The sequence below is a fragment of the Rhododendron vialii genome, chromosome 7a (assembly GCF_030253575.1).
Source record: "Rhododendron vialii isolate Sample 1 chromosome 7a, ASM3025357v1".
NCBI classification, from domain to species: Eukaryota; Viridiplantae; Streptophyta; class Magnoliopsida; order Ericales; family Ericaceae; genus Rhododendron; species Rhododendron vialii.
The window spans coordinates 16816355-16837515 of record NC_080563.1 but is presented as its reverse complement, the minus strand read 5'-3'; the positions used below and the strand labels follow the sequence as shown (position 1 = coordinate 16837515).

The 21161-nt window shown below is 36.8% G+C and overlaps 1 protein-coding gene across 1 annotated transcript; it reads right to left on the bottom strand.

The window, feature by feature from the left end:
• Window positions 1-15729: 15729 nt before the first annotated feature.
• On the bottom strand, window positions 15730-18684 carry LOC131332715 (probable LRR receptor-like serine/threonine-protein kinase At3g47570). Its single transcript, XM_058367011.1, has 5 exons — window positions 18135-18684; window positions 17922-18029; window positions 16480-17802; window positions 15929-16145; window positions 15730-15820 (listed from the first exon to the last, which is right to left on the bottom strand). The coding sequence occupies exons 1-5, from the start codon at window positions 18682-18684 to the stop codon at window positions 15730-15732; spliced, it is 2289 nt and encodes a 762-aa protein (XP_058222994.1).
• Between the last annotated feature and the right edge of the window lie 2477 nt (window positions 18685-21161).

Below are 21161 nucleotides of genomic sequence, written 5' to 3'. Positions count from 1 at the left end.
ATTGATACCCCTTTCTTTTCTGGAAATTCAGCAGCCGGGTATTGATACCCACATTAGGGGTATCAATACCCCTCCCTTTTCTGGACAGCTTGTGTTGTTTTGTTGCCTCGTTGATCGTATTGAGCTCCGATTGCCCCTAAGCCCCTTTTGAACATCTTTTAACCTTTCTTGTCACACCCTGAATTTTCAACATAAATAAATATTTCGCTTTTAATAAAAGGTCCTCGCATATCATTAATAATATCCCAAAAGAGTCCCCACATGTTTAATTTTACAAACAAATCCCCAAATTTAAGGAAAATACAACATTGGCACTCCGGCCCAAATAAACTTAAAACAAGTACGAACAAGTTGTTAAGTTACAAACAGTTTAGTCAAAAGGAAATACTTGAATGAATAGTTACAAATCCATCTTTATCAAAAGAATGTCAATTACAAAGATGATTAAGTAACTCAATACAAATAGCTTCCAAAAAGGTCCTTTACTTCCAAGCAAACAATACATGTGTGCTATTAACCAGCATTTGAACCTGAAAAGAAAGATTAGGTTGAGCTACAAGCCCAGTAGGAATTTCTTTACCAATTCTATGTGCAAACATGAAGACGAGTGCAGATAGATGAAGACATAAAGGTATAACTCAATCGATAGATAGGAATCATTTCAAAGGGATGCCAATCATCCATAACAGCCATTTTAAGACTTGCCACTATCACCAATCAACCACATTGTTCATAAGACTCGAGCAACTCCACGGTTCGACACAACTCTCTATCACTAATCTCCACCATCGGTATTTTCACCCCTTGCGTTACCGTATAGCACTACAAGAGTCACCGTATTACCACCCCTAGCGTTATGGTGTGCACCAACATTTAGGATCTCCGTATTACCACCCCTTGCGTTACGAGACCATCTCAGTCTTCGTATTACCACCCTTTGCGTTACGAGACTTCCTAAATCGACCACCAACTCAAACAACTATTTTCTCACTCAACATACAAGTTAATACTTTCTCAGAACCTTATTCGTTCATGAAACATGTCACGACATGCCAACAATATCACAAATATGCCACAAACGTTCACAAGCAATCATTCATTCGCAAGTTGCATCTTCTTGACATTTTAACCAAGTAAAATATTATTGATTCCTTACTAAAAGAAGGCCAAAGAGTCAAAAATAACATCCATTAATCGTAGGAAGTCATGATGAAAAAACAAGAATCGTAGGGGTAGCCAATGGATGTTGGGAGACTGACATACTCCCACTCTAACAGTCATAACTTTTTGTGTACTTAGAGTCTTTAGATGATTTTGGTGGAAATGAAAAGCTAACTTCAATACCTTCGAATCGATATAAAATTTGCATGAATCCGACATCGAACAAGAAAGTTATGGCCGTTTGAAGTTGTGCTGAAACCCGAAAGACGAGCAGAAAATTCCAGGGAGGGGAGGGATCGATCCCCCCATCACTAGGGATCGATCCCTGGGCTTGCTGGACCAGAAATGAAATGGGGGATCGATTCCTACGCGATTTTCGGGCGATCTCTGCAGATTTCGACAGCTTTCGAAACGAACGAAGGGAGACGATCAAGGCTCGATTCTCACATCATATCAACATATAAACACATAAAAGAGGTAAAGAAGTCCCTAACTCGCGAAGAACACCAAGATCTACGAGATTTGAGCAAGCCCTAGCCTTTTTGAACTTCGAAATCAAAGAAAACCCTTCTCCAAGCTTGACCCAAGGATTTCCGAGCTTAAGAACGTGAATGCAAGATCGGAGGGAGGTTGATTCTTGAAGTTCTTAAGTGATTGGGTGGAGTTTTGAATGAGAGAGAGAGAGAGAGAGAGAGAGAGAGAGAGAGAGAGAGAGAGAGAGAGAGAGAGAGAGAGAGAGAGAGAGAGAGAGAACGGATGAGAGAGAGTTGGGAGGTGGAAAATGATCCCCTTCACCTCATATACACACCTTATATACCCTTATATTTTCTTATCACACCTATACTCCCTCAACTCTCAATTCTTTCATTTCAATCCCTTATCTAATTAGCCACCAATTAAACCACAATTTCTCAATTAAACATTTAATAAACATTTCAATAATTAAGATTTTCTGGGTCTCTACATTTCTCACATGCTCAATTGACCTTCTATGATTAATCGTTGCTAACCATGATTCATTGGACTCCGTTAGTAAAGATCGAATAAAGATTGTTGTGATAAAAGCTTTGTTAAAATACGTTATGTTGGTCAATCGATTACTTGATGATGTTTGTGACATGGTTATGGCCTTGTTGGCATATCGTATGGCGTTTCATGTGAACGTGTGGCTAGTGTAATGTCTTAGCTTGCTTGTTGAGTACGAAGGTAGGTATGTGAGTCGGAAGTTGGATTAGGAAGTCTCGTAACGCAAGGGGTGGTAATACGGTGACCAGAGTTGTTAGGGATCACCGTGACGCAAAGGGTGGTAACACGGTAATCCTCGTGGTGTTATACGGTAACGCAAGAGGTGGAAATACCGATGGAGGCGATTGGCAATAGTGAGTTATGTCGAGGTTACTTGAGTTGTTTAACTTTGTGTGAACTTGGTGGTACATTGAGCTATGGGCATGCGTTAGGATGATCTTATTGAACGTTGGAAAGCCTTTGAATTAGTTGTTATCTATTGATTAAGCCGTACTTCCTGTCTTCATTTCATCTTCACATTTCATCATGTTTACATATAGAATCGGTAAAGATTTTCCTACTGGGTTAGTGTAGCTCAACCTAATCTTTCTTTCCGGACAAAATGCTAGACGAAAGATTGTATGCATTCATGTGCTTGGGTATGAAGACTTTTGGGAGCTAATTCCGTTTTAGTTACTTAAACATCTTGTATTGGCTTTCTTTTGACAAAGATGAGTTTGTAACTTATTGTACTTAAATTCCTCTTGATTATAAAGTATGTAATATCTTAAACAGGTTCGTACTTGTATTTAAGTTGATTTGGGCCGTAGTGCCAAAATTGTAGTTACTTAAGTTTGGGGACTCGTTTGTAAAGTTAAACTATTGGGAAATCTTTTGGGTAATATTTATGTTAAGCAAGGATCTTTTATCCAAATGGATTATTTGTTTATGTTGAAAATCGAGGGCGTGACAAATTGGTATCAAAGTATCTAGGTTTGAATACTTTGAAACTGTGGGGAGACGTTTAGTGTCATGGGTTCAAAATATCACAACTTTCTGTATAGATCATTTGTGCTTATGTGATCGACATTCAGTATAGTAAGTGACATTGCATTTAAATTTGAATAGGAGGACGCGTTGTTGTCAACCCGTGTTAGGAGTTGGAGGCTTGACCTTGTAGGTGCTTTGGTTACCCCTTTCTTTTAACTCCTGTGAGAGCATGAAATTACTGGTTCTGCGAATATGTGTATTTGTTGAAAGTTAGGTCTTAATGTGATTGATGTGAGGTGATTAGACTTTGTGGTTGTTAAGTTCTTGTGAATATTCTGTGTGTTTATCTTTGTTTTATGCTAAGTACACTTGGTGCCTGTTTGTGTTAGCTTGAGTGATGGAGTTTGAATCTATAGTGTGTCTAATATGTTTATGTTAAAAGATGTTTTGATTACAAAAGGTGGATGTATATGAAATGTGGGAAACCCATTTTCCTAAGATTTTGATAATCTAATTCCGAATATTCAACCTGAAGTGCGACTGGCCATCGTGACTTCATGATTGAACTTCTAGAAGAGATGCTCCTTAAACATGATAAACAATGGAAAGATTTATTTATTTATTTATTTTCTATGAAACTAAATCCTGATAGATCATGCTATGTCGTAGTAAAAAAAGAAGAAGGTATTTGCTCGTTGATTTCATGCTTTCGTATACGGGAATACCTTGATATGTAAATTCGAGTTGCAAAAGAACAAAGAGTAACATTATATCGAGTATGCATGCTTAATGACTTCATGCTATCTAGTGAGTTCATTGTGAATGTGTCTTTATATTTTTTTCTTTTTAAGAGATGTGTTATCGTGTCTTAGAAAAATAAATAAATAAATAAAAACTATTCGGTTTGCAAATGAGTTGGGGAAAGGAGTTGTCGGTAGTGACGTTGTGAAGTTTGATATCATATCATGACAGGGTGTAAAGTGTTATGTCCTTGAGTTAAAGGAATCCAACTACTTTTCTTTTAGATCAGTTGCTCTGAAGATTTTGCTTAAGTAGGTATTTGATTTTGAAGGGAATGTTAGTGTTGGAGGGGCTGAGTGCTTACTAGGATCTAAATCAAAATTAGTGGATTGATTGGTGGATTGTGAGAAAACAAGAGAAGCTTTTAGGATACCTTGTCTGTTTATCTTTACGAAATTGGGAAAATAGTGGAGTAAATTACTTTGTGATAGTGAAGAACCCTTGTACATCTCTAGTCTTGAACCTTGAGGGAGAGGACTTGGTCTCTATCGTATGTCATGTTGAATGTTTGACTGACGCTTGTCTTTGGTAAGTGATGTGCTTGTGTGCTCGTTTGCCTAATCCTTACATGCTTATGTGTTTCTTGCTATGTGAAGTATATATATGTTTATATGATCTTACTTACTTGAGAAGTGAACTGGCACCCCTAGGTGCTGCACGCTGATGAATATAGACATAGGCATAAGGTGAGTCATTATAGTGATATAACAAGTGATCTGGGCCCAAGTTGTGAATCTTGTAAGGTCAATGAGTGTACTAGAGTTTGTAAGACGAAATGTGAGGAGACTTGTAGTTAAGTCTAGCTGGTTGTTACAAGTGGCTAGGTGCACCTTAAGTCTTACTTGTTAGTTATATTTTTATATATACATATAAGCAATTAGGACTGTAGTATCGTTGACGGTTGAACTCTTTGTGCAGTTTTAAGATCACCAAATGTATCTCCTCTCTTTAAGTTATTAGACTAAGTGAGGTCAAGTTGTAGTGTTGGATAACTTATTTATTTATGTGAAAATGATGTGTAATGACTATGGACACTTTATGATTCAGGTAGAGGAATGTGAAATGGTCGTATGTTATCCATAGCTAATATGTGCTTGAAAGATGAGAGATTGCTTTTCTTTATGTCTTGTAGAAAGACAAGAGGGTTTAATTAGTGGAGGGTTGTCATCTATAGTGTGAGTTCGTAATTTAGAGAAGTATAAGGGGAAGGTTTCCTATTGCAATAGAAGATAGAGTTCTCCATGGGGGTTGAGTTATAGTGATTATTGCGGTAAGTAACCTTGACTAAGGGTATAGGATTTGGGGTCAACTAGAATATATGAACTAGGTTCAAAATACCAGAATGTGTCAAGCCATTATCGTAGAGATTTAGAAGATGACACCTATGAAGCATTAGAGTTATTATTACCCATACAAATTGGTATATGTATTCTTGATGCTTGGAGAGGCAATGGTATGCCATTATGACAAAAAAAAAATGTTATTGGAAATAGGTAATGTGAAATGGCCGATGGTTAGATTAAAGTCAGAAATGGGGATAACCGTATTATATAAAAAAAAAATCATGTATGGCATAAAGGAGGATTATGTTATGAAATGAAGATTTGGATATCTAATGAAGCAGTTGGAATAGGAAATGGATAACAACGGATGAAATGGATTATACTCTTGACGATAACTCGACAAGTGAATTGTTGACGTGATGTATAAGTTAATTGATGTCGTGACGTGACATAGGGTAGTAGAGCGCTTATTTGACATGTGTAGTACGATGAATATAATTTGGTAAAATTACTTGGCAAGAACTTATAGTTGATAAGTGTTGATGGGTGCTATATATCTAAAGGTCTTTACAGGTATTGGCAAGTTAGACATTAGCCCGCGGTGATATCATGACGGGGATCCGTTAGGTGGTAAAAAGAGATATGAAACAAAGGTTGATTCCCTATGTGAAATATGTGGAATTTTGTATCCTTATTGAAATTGTAACGATTAGATTATTTACGTGTGTTTGCTCCATGAATTAGTTTTGTTGGCGTGCTTTGTTATGTATTGATTTGAGAAAATGTCAAATGGTGAAGCTGCTAGACTAGTGTGATTTGAGAGTCTGTAGTTAAGAATTGGAGTGTGAGGATTACTGCAATGCAAGGGGTGGTAATGCAGAGGCCCAACAGATGGGTAATGTTTACTGCAATGCAAGGGGTGGAAATGCAATGGTCGGTGAACATGTGTCTTTTGACTCAAATTGTGAAATGAGATCGTCGTTTACACCTTGGTTCCATGTTATTAACGTCGAATGTGAATGTTTGAGGTTTATAAAAGGAATCGGGAAAAATGAAGTATTCAGATGAGAAACTGTGAACATTGAACTGGGTTTGGGACCTAGGATCGCTTGAAATGTCAATACTAGTTTTGTTGCCTCCATGTAAACTTTTCAATTACTCTATTGTTATGATATTGGTATGGACTTCTATTTGGTATGAATGCATGTTTGGTAATTGTAATATGATATACATATTGAGAAGGGTTTATGATGGTACTGGTGTATTTGACTTATAAGGGAAACCCGATAAAAAGGAAAAATTTGGTTAGAGGATAGATTTGATGCTAGGATGGAAGGCGTACGTGTGTTTGAAGGTGTTCGTATAGGTGACTCAAACCTCTTAGTCAGATGTAGCGCTATGTGATAAGTGGAACATCTTGTCCCAACTCTTTGTTCTATTTTAGCTTATGGTTTAATGATAACTTTGACTACCTTTCAATTTCTTAACTATGGTCTTAGTGGGAGTAGTGACAACTTAGCTAAATTATTTGTAAGATATTGAACAAGCTAGACTAGTTTGGACGTTGTAGGCGTGTGTCAAACTTGAATTGAGATCCTTACTTGGGATGTCAAGTGAGCATGGTGAAACATGTGGGGTAGTGAACTTTTATTTCAAGATTTGTTACGAATGTACATGTTTGAAATTCAAGATTTTTTTTCGAAAGGGGTAATGCTTCAGGAAATTGGTTCTTTAAATAGTCCATTTTTAAAAAAAAATTTTTGAATTGAAAATGGTGCCACTGTGGAGTCAGTCGCATTATAGTGGAGTCAGCCCCGTCGCTAATTTTTGTTTTTACTATGTCATTAAAATTGTCATTGCTTTGAAATAATCGTGTGAAGTGTTTTGTGTGATTGTTGCTAACGTCTTTCAAAAACAAACTTTTCCGTACAAATTTTTCTAAAATTTTGTCACAAGTTAAGCATGTTACGAGGAGTTCTAAACTACTCAACGTTGAATCTTCAACAAGGCTAGATATTCGTCAAGACTACTTAATGACTTATGACATTACGCTCATGCTTTGGAAATTGTGAGTTGGAAACTTTTGAGCATCGTTCAGTTTAGGCTTCACCGTGTCAGGCACATTAACGTCGAGTTAGCATTCGTCATTTCAAGGGAGCTTGTCTCGAGTTAGTGTTGAAAATCATTAGAACTTGTTGATTAAGTCTTACATGGCGAGACTGTTGAGTTGCAACGTCTGAAATTCTACCCTGTATTTGGACACGGTCTGGGAAGTCAAAATTGATCAGTAGAAAGTGAAATGAGTGGTACTAGTTGTGAGACCGAAATTGATTAAAACATGATTACAAATTGTGCGAATTCTATGACATTGTGGTCTGATATGTGTTAATGTTGGAACTTGGTGATGGTTTTGATAAAAAGTTATCCTAGTGCAGTATTACCGAGTTTTTTTGGCATTGTTGACATGGAAGTTGTGGATACAAAGAGTTGCGTAGTAGGTGCGGCCTTTGAGATTAGGATTCTTGATTAGGTGTCTTCGTTGCTTTGCAAAAATTTCGGGGCGAAATTTCTTTAGGGGGATGGGATGTAGAGACCCGAAATTTTTTTTATTATTAGTGAAATGTTTATTCAATGACTAAATGGGAAAAGTATGAATTATTTAGTGGTTATTTGAATTGAGGGTTGAAGTGAAAGAGTAGAGACTTGAGGGAGTGTGAGTGTGATATAAAGATATAAGAGTATAAATAGAGTGGATGTGTGTGTAGGAGATTATATATCTCTATATATCTCTCTCTCTCCACCGATCTTCTCTCTCTCTTCTCCTCTCACTCAAACTCCTCAAATACCTCAAGAACCTTAAGGATCAACCTCCCTCCGGCCTTCCAATCGCGTGCTCGAACTCAAAATTTCATGGGTCAAGCTTGGAGGGAAACTCTCGTCGATTTCGGAGTTCGGGGAGGCTAGGGCTCGACCAAATTGTTTGAATCTCGGCCATTGTTGCAAGGTAGGGACTTCTTTACCTCTTCTCTGTGTATATATGTTGATTTGGTGTGTGGATCGTGCTTGGATCGTTGCCCTTTGGCGCTTCGAAAGTCTGTCAAAACTGCAGAAAATCGCCTTGAATCTGCATGGTATTGATACCCAAATAAGGGGTATTGATACCCCTTTCTTTTCTGGAAATTCAGCAGCCGAGTATTGATACCCACATTAGGGGTATCATTACCCCACCCTTTTCTGGGCAGCTTGTGTTGTTTTGTTGCCTCGTTAATCGTATTGAGGCCTGATTGCCCCTAAGCCCCTTTTGAACATCTTTTAACCTTTCTCACATGCTCAATTGACCTTCTATGATTAATCGTTGCTAACCATGATTCATTGGACTCCGTTAGTAAAGATCGAATAAAGATTGTTGTGATAAAAGCTTTGTTAAAATACGTTATGTTGGTTAATCGATTACTTGATGTTGTTTGTGACATGATTATGGCCTTGTTGGCATATCGTATGACGTTTCATGTGAACGTGTGGCTAGTGTAATGTCTTAGCTTGCTTGTTGAGTACGAAGGTAGGTATATGAGTCGGAAGTTGGATTAGGAAGTCTTGTAACGCAAGGGTAATACGAAGACTTAGAAGGTCTCGTAACACAAGGGGTGGTAATACGGTGACCAGAGTTGTTAGGGATCACCGTGATGCAAGGGGTGGTAACACGGTAATCCTCGTGGTGTTATACGGTAACGCAAGGGGTGGAAATACCGATGGAGGTGATTGGCAATAGTGAGTTGTGTCGAGGTTACTTGAGTTGTTTAACTTTGTGTGAACTTGGTGGTACATTGAGCTATGGGCATGTCTTAGGATGATCTTATTGAACGTTGGAAAGCCTTTGAATCAGTTGTTATCTATTGATTAAGCCGTACTTCCTGTCTTCATTTCATCTTCACATTTCATTATGTTTACATATAGAATCGGTAAAGATTTTCCTACTGGGTTAGTGTAGTTCAACCTAATCTTTCTTTCAGGACAAAATGCTGGACGATAGACTGTATGCATTCATATTCTTGGGTATGAAGACTTTTGGGAGCTAATTCCGTTTTAGTTACTTAAACATCTTGTATTGGCTTTCTTTTGACAAAGATGAGTTTGTAACTTATTGCACTTAAATTCCTCTTGATTTTAAAGTATGTAATATCTTAAATAGGTTCGTACTTGTATTTAAGTTGATTTGGGCCGTAGTGCCAAAGTTATAATTACTTAAGTTTGGGGACTCGTTTGTAAAGTTAAACTATTGGGAAATCTTTTGGGTAATATTTATGTTAAGCAAGGATCTTTTATTCAAATGGATTATTTATTTATGTTGAAAATCGAGGGCGTGACATATATATTGGCACACTTACATAATTATGCTAATTTATACAAATATATTTTAAAAATATTTTAATTTCGAGTGAGGGCACGCATTCATGCGGGGGCACGTGCCCCCCTTTTAATCCATCCCTGATCATAATGGAGAAGGTAGATGCCACTGCTCAAATATTTTATTGAATCAACGGTCCAACATATCTGTTTCTTGGATCGCCTTATGAGGTTCCTTAGATTTCTGAGCTTAGTATCGCCGAAAATCGATTTTTTAGATTGCAATGTCAAGTTCGTTGGAGACCAAAGTTCACCAGACTCGACATCTCTCTCTCTCTGGTTTTGGGGGCATTTCTAAGATTTACAAGGGGTATTTTGGTAATGTGAAAGCCAGATAAAATTTGGACACCTGAAGAGGTGTCTAAAACTTACCCCTCTCCAGTACATATATTCAAAAAGCAACACCGGATATATTTAACTCAGACATGTATATTTTTTTATTTCCCAATTCATTCACAATATATGCTAGTATGAGTAGAAATAAACTTCATATGAACGCTCTACAATCTATTTGGTCACGACATTAGACGAAATGTGGACCTGTGTGAATGTGATTCCAAAATCATGAAGAACGGGTTGATGTATTGCCCCAAAAAAGAAGAGAGAAAAAAAAAAAAATATCTTCACGCAAATTCGTGAAATTGGTAAAACTTTCCACGACGACGTGTGTGCTAAGTTGCTAACATGGACGTGGAAAATAATAGCACAAGACAAGATTATGGCAATTTCCACAACTATTATTAAATCAAAACCCGCTGCGTTATTTCTCAACTGCGAAAATGCAAAGAGCAAACTTTTTGGTACCGTAAAGAATGGGGCGGGGAAATTAGCGAGATAGCACAATAATTCTTTTGACAAAAACTTCTTCTCCTGTTTTCTTGTCTGATGATGATAAAGACTTGTAAGTCAAGTGGAAGTCCAGAAATGTATATACTAGTAAAAGAAGACTGTTAGGTCTCCCACAAATCATATTTAAATGGATAATTTGATAGTATCGTAAAACATTATGAATGAATCTATATTATAAAACAGAGCGGTTTTTGTTTAAAATGTCTAGACATATAAATAAGGGAAAGACTACAATACACATTCTTTATTTAAGTGTGTATCATATGCATCCCTCAAACTGTTATGAATTATAGAGAAGATGTTACAAATCATATTGCTAAAAAGTTACGAATCGTCTAAAGGTTACTAGATACACCAAAATGTTACGAATCATAATGAAAATGTTACGAATCGTACTGCTGAAAAGTTATGAATTCTAGAATAAAAGTTACGAAACACGCTAAAATATTATGAATGAACCACAAAATAGGTGCATATGGTACAACTTTTTAAGGGATGTGTATTGTAGATTTTCCCTATAAATAAAAGCAACTTCTATAGCCATTAAATCATTTCATGTCATAATTTACAGCCATCAAATCATTTCTTTTTTAAAAGATACAAAGAATATTCTTTTAATAAATTTATCCCTCTCTATACTCACTTTTTAGGTACTATATATCTATGTAAAATAATGTTATCTTATATGATCAAATAGAAAATATCTCAAAATAATAACTGACGCTTTATGGAGATTATAACTATTCTGTAGAGCAATCAGATGTGTCAAAAGGCACAAACATTTGCTAGTTTTTACATAATCTTGCTCAAGATTACGAGGAATATGAATTGTACATTTGAGCCTTCAATGTAGTAAGTGAATCTTTTGTTGTGTGAATAGTGAAAAAGAGGTATTCTACTCTCTTTCTCTTGCCTTGCTAAGTCCAATGACAAGACAACAAAACTGACCGGTAGTGAGCTGACTTGGAACAATAAAGTTCCTCAGCTTTCACTCAAAATAGCTATTTTCTCTCCATAATAGCTATTTTCGGACCCATAATAGCTATTTTCTATCCATAATCCGAACCAGAATACCCACACACAACTCATCTTTTTTCTCTCTCCAACACCTTCATCACCATTAATCTTTTTCCAAATACAGAAAACTAACCGGTTGCTCATCTAGGTATGCTTTGGTCTATCCTGTTATCAGAAATTGAGAATATTGGTCTCTTTTTTCTTGGTTCGTCTGATTGTTGCAACTTTTTTAATATAAACAGATGACAGATGCTCTTAGTAATTGTCTAGAAAAGAAGCTAAAAACACTTCTTTCCGAAATACACACGACACACCCATTGATGCACAAATACTTGAAGTAGACTCATGGCAGGCAGAACTTGAGCGAAACAACCCAGTGTGTATCCACCTTAAGAATAACTTATTTCCTAATTGTGCCAAATATGTCTATTTTTACTCTTGTTCATTTTTTTTTTTTGGGTAAGTAAAGATCATATTAGACATCAAAAAGGAGGAACAACTAACAGGAGCATACCCCTGAAACAATACAAGGAAGCAAAACAAGTGAGTTAGGCTAAGACCTTACTTTAGGGACAAAGCCTTGCAACATAGAAAACAACTAAACAAAGCTAAGCCATCTAGCTAGACAAATGAGCCATAGAAAACACATTACAAGGAATAGTCCTTTCGGTCGTGGTTATAAAATTTAATGTGTTTATGTATATGCATACATTCTCGTCTTCTTCTCAAAACTAGTAAATAACAATATTTATATTAGAGACTATATCTTTTGTTTAGTGTAAAAAAAATTACATGTGATTCGGGCTCCCACTGAATACAGATCTTGTACATCGAGTAAATAATCTCAGTATCGGAAAATATCAAGCCAATACCACAAGGGGTCAAGTCAAGAAAGGAATGAACCAAACACCCAAAGGCAAAAGATTTTGGGCGCCGCTATTCGCAGCCCTTTATTTTCTTCCGTAATCCACTACATTTCGGTAAATGGTTGTTGAAAATCCACTACAAGAAAAATGAAAATTGGTGACGAAAAAGTGGCGACGAAATTTAATTTCGTCACTAAATGAGTATATTTGGTGACGAAAAAATAAATTCGTCACTGTTTTGACGACTTCCGTGACAAAATAATTTCATCATCAATTATACCTATTTAACGACGAAAAAAATATTTTTGTCACCAAAGGTTCTCATTTGGCGACGAAATACATTTTTCGTCACCGAAAGCTTAATAAATGTGACAAAATTATTTTTCGCCGCCAAAGATAATCATTTGGTGACTAAATATATATTTCGTCACCAAATGAGACCAATTTAGTAACGAAATATTTTTTTCGTCACCAAATGCTTAACTTTAGTGACGAAAAATAATTTTGTCACCATTATAACACTTTCAGCGACGAAAAATATATTTCGTCGGCAAATGGGTACATTTCGTGACAAAATTTATGAATTGCGCTTTGTCACTAAATGTATTTCGGACATAACTCTTTACTAAAAATTCTGATTGAAATAATTCAAATTGGGTTTGAACAATAACTCAATTGCCTACAACTTTCATGTTTATCAAAATTGCTAATTTTAATGTTTAAAGGTTCAACATTACATTCGAAATATATTTTCATGTTAAACATATATGTTATATATTAGATATTTCAAATATTTACTGAAAAGTGTGTGTGGTGCAGTTGGTCAGAGCTTGCGCGAAAAACTTAAGTGACTTGGGTTCGAAACTCAGTAGGAGCAAGAAAGAATGATTTTTTTTCCATATGAAAACGTCTTTTGCAACGAAAAATTTCGTCACCGATTTCTTATATTAGTGACGAAATTTTTTGTCACTGTTGAGACCCATTGGTGACGAATTTTTTCGTCGCCAAAAAAAATAATTGATGACAAAAAATTTCGTCGTCAAAAAGCACAATAAGTGATGAAAAAATTTTCGTCACAAATTATTCACTTTTTGGTGACAAAATATTTCGTCATCAAAAGGCAATATAGGTGACGAAAAGTAAATTTCGTCACCAGGTAGGAATCCTCGACAACCTTTAGTCGACAAATTAGTTTTCGTCACCTATATTATTTGTGATGAAAAACATGCAATTTGTGACGATTTTCAGTCGTCACCTAATGCAAATTTTCTTGTAGTGATCATAAATAACATTTCGGTAAATTGCTATTGAAAACAAGATTATATTTCGGTAACTACATGTCGAAAATATGTTCAACTTTCGGTAAACAACTGCCGAACATGCATTTTCGGTAAACATCTGTTGAAAAAAATATTATATTTCGGTAATTGGATGCTGAAAATATATCTCAATTTCGGTAACTAATTGTCGAGTATAATTGAAAATTTTTAACGGGCTACGGGAGTAAATAGAGGGCTGCGAATAGCAGCGCCCAAGATTTTTCATCACAATATACAAGAAAGGAATGAACCAAAACTACTAAATCTAAGGCTCCATTTGTTTCGATGTATGTAAAATATTTTTTCAAAAAGCAAATTTCAAACTTTTATTTTCCAGTGTTTGGTTGGCACTTGAAAAATACCTCCAAAAAGGGGACAAAATAGTGTAGAGAGAGGGGGACTTAAACGGTGGAGAGATATGAAAATATTGGAATTGAACGTGGGTCATGATCGAGGAAATTGAGCAGTGAGAACTACAGTAGAAGGCAGCAGGTCTATTTTGGAAAATAATTTACGGAAGATTTGAGAGTAAGTCATTTTCATCCAATTAATGGATTTTCCTCATTTTTTACACAACCAAACACCGGAAAATAGGTAAAATATTTTACCGAAAAATATTTTACACCCAAACAAACGGAGCCTAAGACATGAGTTACTGCGAAAAGCACACCAGGCTAATAGGCTCAAAGACACACTGCTAAAAAAAAACCAACACTAGGTGTCGGCATATAAAAATCCCGTCCGCGACTAAGTAGCAGAGGATCCTAAGGGAACCCCAAGTCAAACCATGAATGAGTAGCACCGATGAAATCATCGACCAGAAGCAGAAATCCAAATTCATTTGCTTTTGAACACGCCACTTGACTTACTTGTTAGGCGTTGGCTTCACTTCACAATATTGAAGTTTTGAGTTATTATTGAATGTTTCCAGAGAACTAATATATTTTCTATTACATTACACTGATAGTTGGTATTAGATCCGCTGATACGGTAATTTGGAGGAGTGGTGCGGATACGGTAAGTGCAACATTAAGGGGGAAAATAGACCAAAATCGACTTTAGAGGAGGTTGTTCAAAAGATCTAAGTTTTGTTGAATATCACGGAACACGATGCTTTTGACAGAGCCCAATGAAAAGAAAATGAATTCATGTAGCAGATCCAATTGATTGGGGCGAAAGGCATGTGTTTGGTTTGGTTTGGTTTGGTTAGTCAAATATCCAGTCAATCAATCAAAACAAAGGTCAAGTCAAGAAAGGAACAGTTCTACTGAGAGTCCATTCAATTGGACCAGTGTGGCAAATGACAATCTCAAACAAATTTCAAGTAAATTATCTATCTTCTAGTCTTCTAAGAATTATAGAGCGATGGAACCGAAAACCCACCACTGAATTGCTGAGGAGGTCTCTAGAGTATATGACCAAACAACTCGATTTGGTCATGTGGACAGACTTAATCTTTAGTCGTGACTCTTGAACTATGGACATAATCATATGCAGTGTTTAATAAATAAAAGAACCAAATTCTGCTCACAGAACATATTTTAGTTTCTGAGGCATCTAATTTAAGATCTTCGCATGTTAATTTGCAAGCCATCTAAATAATGTAAAACCCATCGGCAAAAAGGATTTGAGACTTCTGAAACATGCAATAGAGAATTGAATTGCTCAAGTGGCCAGCAAAAACATAGGCTCAGCTATCATGTTAAGTTTGACAGCAGGTCTAATTGACGGTTTCTTGACAAGGTATTTAACTTTTTTTTTTGTTATGTTTAGGTGCTTAAGAAACATTTGAGTGAAAATTCAGGAGTATTTTTGAAAACTATAGACATGATTTTAGTAAACAATCATTTCAAAGACAAAAACATTTTATTGATAGAAAGAGAAGGCATTGCATATAGCGAAAGAAACCACAAAACCACTTTTATCACCTACATGCTTGCTTGTTGCAGAATAAAGCAAGGTGGGGGCTGATGGAGAGAGATAAGAGAGTCATTTCTAGAACATCAAAACAAGCTAGCTGCTAGCATGATTCAGTTAAGCATCATTCACACTACCATGTTTCCACCCTTGTTTCCTCGCCCCGAGGAATACATTTCTAATCTTGTGCAGTTCTGCAAGGACGTCTCTAGCATTCATTCTCTCATTGGGCAGTGCAGTTCAACATGAAACACCAATTTGAAGGACAGAAACAAGGCAAACTTCAAGTTTATTAGTGTTTGGTGTGATAGTTTGCCTGTTCCTACTTGGATGCTTTTCTTCTTCCAACATGATCTGGGGATCAACAATCTCTAATAACTTGTTCGGAAGAAACATTTTTGTGTAACCAGAGAGGCTAAGATTGTCATTGAAGATGCAATCAGTTGGTCTTTTTCCCATGAACATTTCCAGTAGTAACACTCCATAGCTATACATATCACCTTGTGTTGATATCTCTTCACCCATACCATATTCTGCAGTGAAACCATACAAAAGAAACATGGGAAGTTATTCATGATATTGACACTAATAACCGAAATTATGTGGTTACCTTCTTTTGTTGAAAGAATATCTCCAACATTTCAAGATAAAGAAATACAACGAGGGCCCATAAAAAGGTTTTGTTAGAGTTTTCTCCATAGGCTAAAATTGCATTGTCTTACAACATGGTAGAAAGGAAAATTACTCTTTGCATTATGAGGTTTGGTTTATGCGTAAACAGACGTATTTAGTTTTCTCCGTAATATTGACTAATAACATGGAAACTAATTACTTAAATGGATAGACCAATAAATTATAGACAATTACCTGGAGCAACATATCCAATTGTTCCTCCAACGCCTATTGAACTTGATTGCGGTTGATTGTTTGATCTACATGTGGTTGGTACAAGAATCTTTGCAAGACCAAAGTCACTCACATGGGCACAAAAATCAGCATCAAGAAGAACATTGCTTGGCTTTAAGTTGCGGTGAATGATAGCTACTTCACAATGATAGTGAAGATAATCCAATGCAGAGGCCACATCAATGGCGATATTTACACGTTGAATGAGGTTCAAGCTCGCAGTTCTCTGTTGCTCATGAAGACTTCCTGGGTATAACCAGTTATCTAAGCTCCCATTTTCCATGAATTCGAAATCCAAAGCCTTGAAATCATTGCGCTTAAAATCGGTGCTTGAGCAAGATGTGATTATCTTGACGAGGTTGCGATGGCGAATGTTCTTGAGCGCTTCACATTCTGCTTGGAAACTCCTATTCCCTCCACGTTCTTGAAGTTTCAATACCTTCACAGCAATTGTTTGCCCAGTAGAGTTGAGAATCCCTTTGAAAACAGAACCATATTTCCCCTCACCTATCAAGTTGTCGAAAGAGAATCCTTTTGTTGCTTGGTGAAGTTCTGCATAGGAGAGTTTCGGGTACTCCCTTTGGAAAGGTAAGGCCGAAGAAATTTCTCTTCTTGACCTTCTGATTCGAAAAATAATAGTTGCGATGCAGAGTAGGATCATAACAATAAATGACATGGTGATTACAGGTATTATGACTTTATTGTTGAGAGGTCCTTTCTTTTTCTGGAATACTTTTGCTAGACATGCAGGAAGTTGTAGTTCTTCAACTCCTCCGCACAGCTTGCTATTTCCTACTACTGAAAAGGCACTAATATTCTTGAACAATCCATCGTTTGGAACTTCACCTTCGAACGTGTTGTATGACAGGTTGAGACTTTGAAGTGAAGTCAACTCTCCTAAAAACTCGGGAATTTGTCCGGACAAGTTATTGCGAGACAGATCTATGAATTGAATACCTTTCAGTTGATTGAGGGATTTGGGAATATTACTTTCAAAATGATTTCCCGCAAGCGAAAGGAATTTCAACACTTGGAAACTGCCAAGAGTTTCTGGAATTCCTCCTGATAATTTGTTTTCTGATAAGTCCAGCTTTCCGAGATTTCTCAAGTTACCGATTTGCGTTGGCATCGGTCCTGTTAGTTGATTACCATCTAGGAAGAGACCAATAGATAGAGATGAACGCCAGAAGATTTGTCCAGTTATCGTTCCGGTGAGTTTATTGAACGAGAGATCAAGTCCTAGAAGACGGTTGCAATTTCCCAAGGAATCAGGTATCCTTTCCTCTAGCTTATTTCAGCATGGACAAGGATGCTTAGCTGGCTAAGGTTTCCAATGGAGGATGGGATTTTTTAAGAGAGGTTATTTCTCTGCATGAAAATTTGTTCCAACTTGGTGAGTTTACCAATAGATTCAGGAATACTGCCGCTAAGCATGTTCTCACGTACTGAGAAAATCTGTAAGTTCATAAGGCTCCTAATCCCAACAGGTATGCTTCCAGATATATAGTTATCTCGAAGATACAAATGATTTAGAAAGTTTGAGAGATTTGCAATGGAATGGGGCAACAAACCTCTAAAGTTATTTGTATCTAAACTCAACACTCATAGATTGGAACAGCTGGAAAGCTTATTGATAATATTAGTCAATTCATTCCCGCTATTAGTTTCAAGTAGATTTTCAGGTGCTGCGAAAAATTCAAGATTATTAAGGTCTCCCAGACTTTTTGGTATCGGCCCGTTAATTGAATTCAATGCAATATCGATTCTGAAAAGTCTAGAAGCATTGCCTATCGACGAGGGAATAGGCCCATGGAAATGGTTAGAACCAGTATAAACCTCTTGTAGCTTTGGAAGAGCCAAACCGAAATCTGGGGCAAGGCTTCCATGCAATTGGTTCGCGGCTAGAGAAACAAATCTGAGTGATGACATGTTGTAAAGCTGGGTAGGAACCATACCAGTCAAGTTGTTAAAAGACAGCTGAAGAAATTGTAATTTGAAAGGTCGTCCAAGTTCGAAAGGAATGCTTCCAATTAGCTTGTTGGTCGCCAAAGAAAGCATAGACAGCGCAGAGAGATTTCCGATTGAGGCTGGTATCGATCCTCTGAAATTGTTTTGGCCAAGTCCTAGTCGTGTGAGACTAGGTAGAGAGCTCACCACAACAGGCATTTCACCTCCTAGGTGGTTGTTAATTAGATTTATTTCTTTGATGTTCGATCAACGAGTCATATTGGCAGGTAATTCGCCTCCAAATGAATTATTAGTAAGAATAAGTTGTTGTAGGCTAAACAACCTTACGATTTCTTTGGGGATTGTGCCATGAAATTTGTTGTCGCCAAGATCAATCGTCCTAAAAAAAGTAAAGTTCCCTATGGAAGGGGATAGTGAACCCAACAGTTCCTGGGATGACAAGTCCAGGATGGTCACGCGCCGATGCTTACGACTGCATGTGACACCTTCCCACTTGCAGAAGTGGATAGAACTATTCCTTGAGCTGAAAATGAGGAAAGGATCCCCTGGTATAAGATCCTTTATTGCCAGTAAAGCTTGACGGTCTGTCTCATTTGACATGGGAAAAGCAGTGGTGCTGCTTGTGTGAAAAATGTTTAAACCAAACAGAGGATAGACATTGTACTTCCTAGCCTACGAATTAATGTAAACATTATTTTGGTGCCAAAAAAATATGGAAGGGAAAAGATGGTGATGAGCTTCTACCCAAAATGACATCCAAGATATAGAGAGAGAGGCTGCATAGAAACAGTGATGCAGACGCTGCTTCTTGGGGATCAGCTCCTTTACATATATTGTCATGGAAAAATCTCTTCATAGGGGTGGCTCACCTATTTTGAATAAACGCTTGGTAAAAGATTATCGACGACTTGACTCGCTATTAGGTCTTCCACTGCCTCAGTTTCACATAAACTTTCTGGTTTATTATTTGCTTTCTCATGTTTGATGAGTCTTCACGAGAGAGTTGAAGTAAAAAAGACAATGAACCAAATTCTCAAAATGTTTCCTAGTAAAATAAAATAAGCCAAGATTTTCAGCTTATTTTGGCTTAGTTTCTTTTCTGACTTTTTTATATGTTGCTCCTCTTTGCTCTGTAGTCTTCTATAGCACTAGAGTCTTTCTGAAACCTGAGTCGGCCGTAGTATTGTGGAATTGCCCAAACAGTAGCATAATAGTCAGCGAAATGGCAAACCAAGACTGAATCAGGCTTCACAAATCAAACAGATAGTCCCTAGTCCAGCAGCCCTCAGTCCATCCCTGCTGTGATTTAGGAATCAGCTTCTACGAGTCTTGGTGATCCATCAATGATCAGAAGGAGCCTACAAAAGCCCAGCCATTTCATTGAACAAAGCCTGAAATCCAATAGCGGAAACAATGTGACTTTATTTCGGCAAGGCAATTAAATTAACCGGTTGCTCGTCTAAGTACGCTCGTCTAAAGCAGCATTTGCTTTTTGGTGCTTTCAACCGTTGCAACTTCTTTAATTTGAATTTGTTAATAAACAGATAAAGGATGCTAAGAACTTAAAAATACTTATCCGAAATACACGCAACACACTTTTAAATGCACAAATAGTTGCAGTAGACCCATGTCAAGCAGGACCTGAGCAAAACAACCCAGTTTGTATAATTGTATCCACCTTAAGAAGGGAGAACTTATTTCCTGTCCGTGTCCAAAAATATGTCTATTTTCACTCTTGTACATGTTGTGTGGAGAGCGTCTAGAAAAATAGCACACAACAATATGAACAGATATAGGTTCGGCGACTATCAATGACAACATCTTAATATACTAATACTACACACCACCATTTTCAGGGCCTAATCATCTTAATATGCTAATTTTTTTTGAACGGTGAAAAAGGGATATTAATACTGATACTACACACCACCATTCTCTCGTTTGGCACTGCAACAGAACAGGAAAGTCCAATTTGAGAGACTGATACAAGGCAAACCTCCAGCCTAGCAGTCTTTGTGGTAGTCTTTTGCCTGGTCCGATTGGCTACTCTTCCTCTTCTAATAAAATTCGGGGATCAAGGATGTTCATTACCTGATCAGGAAGAGACATATTTGCATAGGTATGGAGGCTAATATGTTCCGCAAACAAGGAACTAGTAGGTCTTTTTTCGATGAACATTTCAATTATTCCCTCTAATCCCTTTTTAAATGTCCTAGTTTGAAAAACACGTAGTTTTAGGAGTCAACTTTCATATCTACTTTACACTTTTTCCATTAACTTTTCTCTCCACTTTACACTTTTCGCATCAACTTTTACCTCAACTTTCCAAAATAATCTCCCATTTTATCCATTAACTTTTCAAAGTGGACACTTATTTTGGAACAACCCAAAATGGAATACTGAACATTTAAATAGGGACTGAGAGAGTATGTAACAATACTCCGTAGCTATTATACATATCTGCTTTTGTGGACAACCTCCTAACCCAAACCATATTCTGCAGCATAAAGCAGTAAAATAGAAGTTGTTATGCACGGATCTTTAAGTAGGTAATTATAATTTTTCCCCTCTTCTAGTGAAGAATTAATCCAATTAATTGCTTTTAGCATTGTGGAGTTTACAGACAACCACTTTTGATCATATTGAAACTAGTTAATGAAACAACATAGTATATA

Coding starts and splice junctions, on each gene's coding strand:
- LOC131332715 (XM_058367011.1), bottom strand. CDS start 18,684: ATGCCTGTTGTGGTGAGCTCTCTACCTAGTCTCACACGACTAGGACTT. Junction 18,030..18,134: donor TATCAATAAGCTTTCCAGCT/GTTCCAATCTAT, acceptor TGTATCTTCGAG/ATAACTATATATCTGGAAGC. Junction 16,146..16,479: donor AATTGGATATGTTGCTCCAG/GTAATTGTCTAT, acceptor GTTTCACTGCAG/AATATGGTATGGGTGAAGAG.